This window comes from Artemia franciscana, chromosome 19 (genome assembly GCF_032884065.1).
Source record: "Artemia franciscana chromosome 19, ASM3288406v1, whole genome shotgun sequence".
In the NCBI taxonomy this organism is placed as follows: Eukaryota; Metazoa; Arthropoda; class Branchiopoda; order Anostraca; family Artemiidae; genus Artemia; species Artemia franciscana.
The window spans coordinates 3,177,028-3,188,462 of NC_088881.1; the positions used below are offsets into that span (position 1 = coordinate 3,177,028).

An 11,435-nucleotide genomic window follows, 5' to 3' on the forward strand; every position below is an offset into this window, starting at 1 on the left:
TATCAATTTGTCCCCCTAATTTTTTTGCCTCATCCTATCCTAGATTTTAAAACTTTTTGTGGCCCTCCTAGATTGAGATTTACCCCCCCCCCCAATTTAAAAAAGGCGGCAGAAATAGCTCCAAAAACATGGCACGAAACAACTCGAGTAGATGTGGCTATCCTTTGAAGGCGTAGTTATCTTTCGAAATCAACGGATTGTTAATGTTTGAATTTTTACGGTCGGGAAGCATTGTCAAATTTATGTAATTAGTTTTGCTTTTCATTTGTATGATTTAACGTGGCAACAGTGACAAAAATATGGTTGTGCTTAAAAAACTTGTAATTTAGCAACAGTGAAAAGAGTATCTTAGAAAATTGTGGCTTACTGGTATGAAACGACATGGGGGGGACGAAAAGTTTCAGTCACAGATATGCTCTCTAACATATATTTTCACATTGCGGGTTTGAAAACACGTAAAGCAAAATGTTTAGGTCTCAAACCCTTTATCCCAAACGTAGAAGGTCTGGTCACTGACCTAGTTTGTTCCTTCTTTCTATTTTACCCAATTTTATAAAGATATATAATTTCTAGGTTACCAGCTCCAATGGATTGTCCAGAAGCAATTCACCAATTAATGTTGGACTGTTGGCAGAAGGAAAGAGCGCATCGTCCTACGTTTGCCGCCATAGTGGCAACCCTCGATAGATTGGCAAGGTGCCCAGAATCCTTAAGAAAACTGGCTACCGCCAGGTAAGTTCACATCTTCAAGTTCTTTTTCAGAGAAAAGTGACACCTTCGTATTAATTTTGTATCTAGCCTGTAGTACGACATAATAAAAGTTTTCGCGGATGGTAGAGTCAAAACCTTTGGGAAGTAGCCTATATAAATAACCTAGGACAAAACTTTTACATTAACACAGCCGACATTCGAATGGAAACTCACACATCACCGCCATGTAATGTCTCCACGTGAGACTGTTATCCCGCCTCTGCTTTCTTTGATTCAGCCACATATCGCTAGTCCGCAAGCGCCGTTTGTATCATAACTCTTTTTCACTTTTTCAGTTAACCTCAATAACACTACACACAGAGGTGTGCGCATTTGGAGGATTCTCGGGGCTCTAATCTTAAGTCATAAATTCTCCCAAATCTCTGGGCACTTTATTGAAACTACCAAATAATTTCTTATTCACTTGCCGTGGGGGCGTAATTTTCCATGGAGTAGGAAAACCTCAGTTTTCCTCCAACCCCAGTTTGTCATACTCCCGCCCCAGCTGAAACTTGTTTTATCCAAAAATCTTGTCAAAACTAAGATACGTCTACTTAATTCTAGCATCCACAGAAAGAGGTCAATTTTCCTTAGTATATATTTTGTAATTTAGTTGTCTTTAGTAATTTTTTTGTCATTATATAGCTGTTTTTCACCGTCATTTTCACTTACTTTGGTAAGATTTGCTCCAAATTTGCCCCCCCCCCCTTCTAAATGACGCCACTGCCTCCCAGCCAAAAACGTCACTTGTTTGACTATACTCTGTGTGACGCTAGTAGTTTTCAAAGTCATCTATATTACCACCGACATCAAAATGAAAATTTCTCTTGAATCCAATTTCGGTTAATTCATCCATGAAAACTACGAATTTCTAAGATTGTTGTTTTGGTTTTTACAAAACTATGAAGTTTTTAGGGCATTACATCGGTTTCATCAGTGTTGTCACGCTGAACCTTGAAAACAAATAAGTCAAACATTGATAACGCTTTTCATCCGTAAGAGATTCAAACCTTTGCTATATGTTAATTCTGAAAAGCTACACCTTCTAAGAATAGCTACATCTTAAGTCTTTTTAGTACCACGTGTTTTTGGTTGATTTTTCGCTGCTTTTTTTCTGACGTTTCGTATTTTTAAAATCAGGCACCTGCTACTACCAAAAACTGCAGAACTACATTTTCAGGGTCGTAATATGCTATGACGCAGGGGGGCACCTGCCCCTTACAGACATTGGTCCCCCCAGACCACAGTTTGCCCCCGTCCAGCTGAAATTTTGTTTCTTCAAAAATCTTGTCAAAACTAAGATAAGCCTGCTTAACTCAAGTGTCCACTGAAATGGTTCAGTTTTCTTTAGTATATCTTCACTTTTATGGTACTGCATGGCTTGTTTTTCAGTTTTCACCATCATTTTCACTTGATTTGGGAAAATTAGCTCCAACTTTGCCCTACCACCTCCAGGATTTTGACGAAATGGCACCACTCTACATCTTGGTGTCTTTTTCATTAAAAATTGCCAATTTTTCGCAAATTAAAAATAATTTAAATAAGACACATTTTTGCCAATTTTAAAAGATCTATAGAGTGTGTTAGTTTACAATTAAAATATAAAGGTAAAAGGTAAAGAATACGGCATTGGACTTTGCAGTCCCTACCGGCGGTGCTGATCTCCGTTTCTCGGCCCTTCAGCCTGGAAGTGCAACGGGGGGGGGGGGGGGGGGGCTTGGGGCCAACCATCCTGTGCTTTCGCACACCCTTCCTGTTTACCTTCCCCATATTTCTCCAGGTGCCCAATTAGAGCAGGGTCGACTCTGGCTAAGTTTAAAGAGTCATGCCACTGACCCCGTCCCAAACCAAATAATTGAGTACACTAGGATTCGAACCCTCGTCTTGATGGACAAAGGATCATAAAACCAGCGTACCGATCCACTCGGCTAGCATCCGTCTAAAACAGCTCTTATTTAATCTAATCTGTATTTTTTTATATTATATTATTATATTAGTTATGTTAATTTATAACTATTTATATTATTTTATTTATTTTATTTCAGATCCAATCATCGAGCCAGAATCATGATATTCCTTAGGCTTTTTCTTTGAGAATGGTCTAAACTAGGTTAAAAATATGAAAATTGCTCTTCGTTGAACGGTTTTCAACCAATTTTCAACATATCTTAAATTTAAGAAATTGGAGAATAACCGAAATCTGTAATCCCTTTTTCTGCAGATAGTTTCTGAAAGTTCCTCAAATTTAGTGTAGATTATGCAAAGATAAATTTTCTAAAAGTTGAAGTATTGCGAAATTTTCAATAGCACAGTAATTTGTTAATTTTTTCAATAATTTTATTTTAGCCAACACGGCTGACACGTCCGAATCGTTAAAACGTAGCAAAAATACAAATTAACAATACTTGTTAACGATATTAAACTAAACAAATTTTTGAAGTGTTTTTAAAATTGGTTGTTTTCTTTTTACACTGGATTTCAAAAATGTAATTCAGTTAATAGGCATAGAAGAAAATCTCAGGTATGGGTGGTTAGCAAAATTAAAATATAGCAATATATTTGCAAATTAGGCAGGGGGGATAAAGTATTTTGACAGTTTGAAGCTAGAAAACATTTCTTACTTCATAATATGCAGAGTAATTGTACCTAACACATAAAGCATGCATATTAAAACCATAGAAAGGCAGAAAAACAAATAGATAACTTCTTGGACCTCACTTTTTTCACTGATGATAATTGAAGTGCGAAATATTCGAATTTTATTGTCATTAGTGAAAAGGGATATTTTTTCAAGTGTCTTAAATATTTGACCAGTTTTTCTATATTCTATTTCTATCAAAAATAACATAGCAAAACTGTCACAGATAATATAAACCTTAACCAATTCAAACAATCAGATTGCATTTCACTGTCCATGGTACTTTAAAGTGCCATGCATCTGCTGCTTTCTTTCAAGTGCTTTCTTTCGATAAAATAAGGTGCCATATATTATAAGCCAAATTCCTCTAATATCTTTCACTTACTTTCGGTATAAGCTAGTAAAAACTTTCCCTCTTTGCCTTGTGGAATCATAAAAGAAAAGTTCAATTCTCTAGGAAAGTACGTGTTTTTATGACTTGGGCTATTTCCCAAGTTCTAAGGAATGTTTCTCTATGCTTGAAAAAAAATTACCTTTTATCTCTTTTTCTTTAGACTATATTAGAAGAAATATTTCTTAAGCAATTTTAGAGCTTTTTCTGGCACTTGATAATTACCAAGTGACATATAGCGATCGCAAATTCTGTCGGTAAATTTCGTTGTGTAATTTTACATAATTTCATTAGATGTAATTTTCGATGATATATTTGAAATATTATCGTTTTTATATCGGGGTTATCGTTTATATATTAAGACCATAGAAAGGCAGAAAAACAAATAGATAATTTCTTGGACCTCACTTTTTTCACTGATGATAATTAAAGTGCGAAATATTCAAATTTTATATTAGTGAAAAAGGATTTTTTTTTGTTATTTTCAACTGTCTTCAATATTTGGCCGTCTTTTCTATATTCTATTTCTATCAAAAATAACATAGAAAAACTGTCACAGATAACATAAACCCTAACCAATTCAAACAATCAGATTGTATTTCACTGTCCTTGGTATTTCAAAGTGCCATGCATTTCTTCATTCTCGAATGTTCTTTTAACCGTTCTTTTCATCAAGTGTTTTTCTTTCGATAAAATAAGGTGCCATATATTATAAGCCAAATTCCTCTAATATCTTTCACTTACTTTCGGATAAGCTAGTAAAAACTTTTCATCTTTGCCTTGTGGAATCATAAAAGAAAAGTTCAATTCTCTAGGAAAGTACATGTTTTTATGACTTGGGCTATTCCCCAAGTTCTAAGGAATGTTTCTCCATGCTTGGAAAAAAATTACCTTTTATCTCTTTTTTCTTTAGACTATATTAGAAGAAATATTCCTTAAGCAATTTTATAGCTTTTTCAGAAACGGTTTTAACGGAAATTTTTTGAAAAGTTTGCTAAAAGTGGATAGTAAAGAAGGTTTGAAGCGTCTAGATTCTGCTTGAAGAACGGGGTAAACAATCAATTTTTGAAAAAAAATTTGTTTAATTTTGAAGATGAGTAGTTAAGGTTGGTCAACGAAACTTTCAGAGGTTTCCGGGGTTTGATATTTGAGCTGATTTCTGAAAGTTTCATTGACTTGACTATACTATCATTGAAATATCAAGAAGAGTTTATCTGGAGATTAATCGCTTACCTAGTTCAAGCCTCCACAATCTAGTTAATGAATTTTCTGCTTAAAATATGTTATCTTAGTATAAAAAAAGCCGCATTTGTCTTCATCTTTTGGGGACTCAAATGCCTCTTCCGCTCTCACTTTGGCACCTATGTCTCCTCCCACTTCGGCACACATGTCCCATCCCCATCGAGCATTCACGGGTAATGGATTTTCTACATGAAATACTTCTTTTTTCAAAATAAAAGTTGCACTTGTTATGTTTTTCTAGAGATTCAAATCCTCCCCCTCCTGCTTCGGTGCTCGTGTGCCCTCCCTATTCCAGTATTCACGAATAATAGATTTTCCGCCTAAACTAGGTTATTTCGGTGAAAGAAATGTTGTACTTTTTATATCTTATTGACTTTCTAAGGAGTCGAATGCCTGTTGCCCTGCGACTTCGAAACTCGTTTCCGCTCCCCATTCAGCATTCACGCATAATGGGCTTTCTGCCTAAAATATGCCGTTTTGAAAAAAATACTGCTCTTGTTATATTTTTTGTCTTTCTGGGTAGATAAATGCCTATCCTCCTGCCAATTCGGGACTCATGTCCCCTCCTCATCCAGCATTCACGGTTAGTGCATTTTCCATCTAAAACATGTCTTTTTGGATAAAGAAATGCTGCCCCTCTATATCTTTTTGACTTTCAGGGGAGTTAAATATGCGTTCCATGCCAGCTCTCTTGTTCCTTCCCTGTTCTCACAGATAGTGGATTTTCTACCTAAAAGTGTCTTTTCGACAAAAGAAAAGCTCCTTTTTTGGTCTTTCCGAGGAGTGAAATGTCTATATCCCTCCCACTTTGGTACTGATGTCCTTTTCTCAATCCAGCATTCACGGACACTTTGGGCCAGTAATCCTACCTGGATCCACGGAATCGACACATGGATCGACGAGCGAAAATTGATGAAAGTCTAAATATAATCAAGAAATAAAGGAAATATATCTAAATCTATTTACGGCAATGGAAATGCTTGACCACTCATATTTTAATTTGATCACTCATACTAATTACAAAAGCAATTTTTTGAAAATTTTGAAAAAGACCTTAAAAATTGATGCAACACTTTTTTTTAGCAGGTTTATTTAATTTGAAGTTTCAAAAATTAAGGAAAGAAATAAATCCGTTTCAAAATATTACTTTATGGTGTGTAATTTGTAAATGTCACTTCAGAGAAAATTTGTTTAAAGGAAACCAGTTTATTTTGTATACATTGATACCCTAAAGGTGTAAAACCCACTAATCAGCCCGGCTATCTCATATAGTAGAAAGTTCCTATATCGTATTGTCGATTACCAGACTCCCAATCTCGGGTTTAACGGCTTCGAGCCCGGTATTTGAAATTTAATTTTCGTCGGTAGAAAGTGAAATATTTCGAACATATTTTTCGAGGAAAAATTGCGTTTGTTGAGAAAAATAGATATTGAAGGTAGTCAAGTTTTGAAAATACCAAAAAGAGGGCATATTATATAATCAGGAGAATTGGGCAGACGATTGAGTTCGAAGCCGTTCTTCGTCCCTGCTTTAGTGCTTGTGTGCGGACTCGAGATTAAAAGGTTCTATGCTGTTGTTTAGCCTTGCTGGATCCTTACTGAATTACAAATTCTTTACATTATTTGGGTAAATGTATTGTCTAGCGCCGTAAGGCGATTTGATGTCCCCTGAAGTGTCAATCAACTGCGTAGTTTCCTTCAGGATTCAAACCTGACAATTGTCATGAAATATTAAAAAAATCAAATTCGCTAAAACTCTTTTTTAGTGTATTCAATCATTTTTACTTTTCAATTTCTTGATTAAGATTTTATAAGTGAAAATGGTCTAACTTTATTGGGCTAACTAAATATTCGCCATCCGAGCCTTTAACTTTTGACGGCCTGTGTGAGAAGCAGACGATTGGAACGATATAGAAATATTAAACATAAGATTATGAAATATTCTTAAGATGAAATGGATCAAAAACGGCTGAGACAAATAAAATTGAAAAAATACTTATGTAAAGTTTTAAAAATCATCAAAGGTCAGGGCCCTCTAGAGGGGGAAGGAGTGGAGGTAGGTACAACAAAATACCTTCCCGGGACATACTTTAGCCTGTAGACCCATCCATGAAAGTTTCATTTTCCTAACCTAAACCCTTTCCGAGAAAGCAAGAAGTCAAATTACTAGAATTTTACTAAATTAAAGAAAAGCTGATAGAAAAACATGGGAAACCACCATGGAATGGTCTTTAATACGAAAACCATATCAAGTTATCCTATTAAATTGGCAAGCCCAAATGTTTTTCATTTTTGCAACAAATAATGTGTATCTATTTTGTATAGTTGCAAAATTCATCCACAAAATCCTTTTTTTAAAACCTTCATCGTATATAGTTTTGAAGTAAAACTGCTATTTTTGACTCTTTTTCAATAAATAAAGTATAGTAATATTTACATATTCCCATAATCATCTGACTGTCTAATGCTAAAACCTTTATCCTGTGAAGTTATAGAAGCAAAACTAATTTTTATTACTGTTGTTTTATAGATTAAGTGTTCACATATCCATGTGCCCTTCTCTACCTACTTGCTTCCTATCTCCACTTATGTACCCTCCAATGTTTTTCTCTTGGAAGGGTTTAAAGAGGGAAGCTTAGAATAGATTGGGGTGGAGGAGGAACGTGCGACACTGTGTTGGCCTCAGACGGCTTGATGCTGCAGTGAGTTGTTAGTAGTAGTAATTCTCTTCTATACTCTCTCACTTCTATAGTGTTAAATAACTTGTCTTTTTCAGACATGCTCATGCATTGGCCCCTGACGCTCCTGACCTAACCCGACTTCATTCCCTTGAAGAATGGCTAGCAACCATCAAAATGTCGCGGTATTTAGACAACTTTCAACGTGCCAACATTACGACACTCGAATCTGTCGCCCGTCTTGAACCAAATGACCTATCTGCCATGGGTGTCACATTATTAGGCCATCAGAAGAAAATTATCGCGAGTGCCCAAACTCTAAGGACTCAAATGGCCAATAGTGCTTCAGTTAGTGAGGGGTTCCTTGTATAGATGGGGTTGTGATAGACTTGATTGATAAGTGTATTTGAATACTCAAAAGTGAATTTTTATAATTGTTGACTTAAAGTTTCTTAATATTCGATCATACATTGTTCTGCTTGGATTTTTTCCTTTTTTTGTGAAAAGCCAAGTAACTATGTGAGCTTCATAGACGTCCCATGGTAGAATAAGTAATGCAATTAAGGCATGTTAAATGTACGGAGCAAAGAGTTAACTCCCCTGCGTCCTTCGTAGCTCTCATCAACCCTACATTATTAATATTAATGATATTGTGATGATAATATTATCATCATATTATATTATACATATTATTGATGATAATATTGATACATTATTGGTTCATTATTTTATTGATACATTATTGGTATTGATGTAGATTCAATACTGTGTCTAAATTCTAAAACTTTAATAACAAATTAAGTCAGTAAAGGTAAATCATAAACGTAAATAAATCAATTTGCTATATTGTAATAGATAATTTCCAAGAAATCGAAACAATTTTATGAATTGGGTTGGTGAGGAAAAATATTAATTTAAGGCCTCGGGTTTGGCCCTTGGTTTTTATTTTAAAATTGTATAAAAAATATTTACACTCCTTTAAAAAAACACAACATTAATTACCTGGCGTTGACTATTTATCAGTAATTTCAGTCATATTATTATTAATACCTTTATTCAATCTTTATTTTGTCTTGTCATTTAGATTTTTAAAGCCTAAAATGATCATTTTAGGCTAATTATAATCAATTGACTTGGTACTCAATCATTCGTCTATTAATTTGGCTAGCTGTTTCCAATTTTTTGCTTTTGACCAATCAGATGCTCACATAGTGACTTAAATTATCAAAGTTAATTAATGAAGTTTAGCCTAAAAGTTTAACAGTAAGGCAAAGTTTGACTGAAGGAAGTATCTCAAATAGATTAATAAGCTTATAAAGTCCAACAATGGCAAAACGGATTTGCTAGACAGGGTTGCCGTTCATGTTTCAACCTAAAATGGACCCTGAACATTTAGGAAAATGTTCGTATTGTGCTGACATTGGGTTAATTGTTGAAGCTGTACTTTCGAGTTGTGATATCCTATTGCTAAATTTTTCCGCTCAACAGTGTTGTCACTTATTTATTTTCCGTCTTCCTTTGAGGTAATTCGGGCACTTACATTTAGGAAATGCATGTATTATAGGCATTGTATTATAATTTGTACAGTTTTTCAATCTGATCAATGGTTTCATTTTTTCCGTCCCGAAATCAGGAGACAATAGCTGGGTTTTTTTCGTCAAAGTGAAGTGATTTTTTACTTTGTAATATTGTTAGTATTAAGGATCGTCTTGATTGACATCATTCACCCTGGCAGAAGCAGGCATGGACAGCCAATCATAGCTGTCGGAACATTCGAAGGCTGTCTAGTTATATTAACTGTCCAATCATAGTCGCAGATTCAAAAATTATCCGCCTACTAAATGACGTCAATCAAGACGAGACTCTAGTTACGGCTCATAGTCAGGGTTGCCATGCTGTCAGTATTTACCATGTAAACGTTATTTTGGTCAAATTTTGTTTTTTATTTAAAAATTTCTAGTTCTCAGATTTTTTAATTCGTTATTTAAAAAGAAAATAAATATTTACAATTTCATATTAATATGGATAAATCCACTGTTCTTTTTGTAAAAGGATACTTGATCAATGGGAGGGTAGCAGGGAAACATGGGCGTCCCTTGTGGGAGAGGGGGGAGGTGATTCCTCTATATTTTTGCCTCCCCCCTACATTTCGAAAAACATATTTTCACGAACTGCAGCCTTTGTAGGGAGGGATAGCCATAGTTTTGACCAAAATGCTCCAAGACCCCTTAGCAAAATTCGAATACAGTATCCTAAAATAGAGAAACAACTTTGCAGGTAATATTTTTTGCAAAAATATAAAATGACTCCAATATTCACCACCGTGTTCTATACATTCCTTTTAAGCGGATAGAGGCTATATTGTGCGTCCATCTCTAAATTAACTGAAGAGCAGGGTTGTATACCTGGGGGGGGGGGGGTACCCGAAATACTAAAAGAGGCCTTTAGGGATGGAGATACAAAAACTTAAATTGAGATACTTTTCGCAGCTGCACATATATTTCAGCCAATTCAGTTTGACACAAGTCTCTAATTTGCAACGCTAAAATGCCTCCCCATAATACATTCCGAAAAGAGGCTAGGGGGTAAGTGGCGTCAATCTCTAGACTAAACTGAAGGACGAGGTTTATTTGAACATCGAGAATATATCTGAATAAATTGAACATCGAGTATACACCCGATAAGGCTTACAGAAATGCCGAAAGACAAATTTCTACAATAAGTTGACTGCTTAATGCTTACTTTGGCAAATAGGGACAGATTTTGCAGCTAAACTTTGTAATTTTATCTTTATTTCCTAAATTGTCATGTATTTCAGCCAATTTCGTTTTTCACATGTCTGATTTGCATAGACAACATGTATCACCATAAACACTTTCCTCATTAGAATAGTGGGTAGATGGTGCCCATCTCTAGTAGGTAAGTGGGAAGCTGAAGGATTTGGGTATATATCTGGAGATTTTGCAGCTACGCATTGTATTTTTTTAGGGGGGGGTTTTGCTATATTGCCATATGCTTCAGCAAATACATTTTGGCACAAATCTCTAATTAAATTGCTAGGGGGTTAGACGGTGTCCATTTCTAGAATAAACTAAAAGACATGGGTGCATTTCTCAGAAGGAAACACCTGGAACAGGAAAAGAAAAAACTTTTTTACCTCAAGATTTAGAGCTTTAAAAAATTGAATTTTTTATGTAAACTGGTTAAAATTTTTGGTAAACCTCTTTTATAGAATATGTAAAGGTATATACAAATATACTTAAAGAAGAACTATAAATATAATAACAAAACAAAAAATCTATAAACGTCAGTTATTGACAGCAAAGTTAGTAAAGGTCATACTTTTTAGCTCTAAAAAATTACATATTGGCAACCCTGCTCGTTGGCAAGTGCAATCCTATAACCATTTTTCCAGCCTTTTTTCAATTCCCTTTGTATTTTTAACTACTTTTTTATAAGAATATTTAACTGCCTTGTGGCACTCCTAAATGTGAAAGAAATTCCATTTTTTTGGAGGGGGGGGGATATAAAAGACGTGTATTAAAGAGGATGGATAGCTTATTAGCGTGGAAACTGGCGCTGGTGTCGACAAAAGAAATCACCAATGTCATCTAGTGTTTTTGTTTCCTTCGAAACTAGCGCCAGTTTCCACTCTTGTAACTTTCCCGTACTTTTTCACGTGTTTATCAAATATATATCAGATGATAAGGAATTTGATAGCCGCATTATCTGGGTA

At 35.0% G+C, this 11,435-nt stretch overlaps 1 protein-coding gene across 1 annotated transcript in view; it reads left to right on the forward strand.

The window, feature by feature from the left end:
- LOC136039170 (ephrin type-B receptor 1-B-like) overlaps positions 1-10,973 on the forward strand; it is a 175,324-nt gene extending 164,351 nt beyond the window's left edge. The window contains exons 14-15 of the mRNA XM_065722683.1: positions 574-732; positions 7,798-10,973. Of these exons, the coding sequence (XP_065578755.1) occupies positions 574-732; positions 7,798-8,071 (433 nt within the window). The 3' untranslated portion in view covers positions 8,072-10,973. The remainder of the gene's footprint in view (positions 1-573; positions 733-7,797) is intronic.
- The last annotated feature ends 462 nt before the right edge of the window (positions 10,974-11,435 follow it).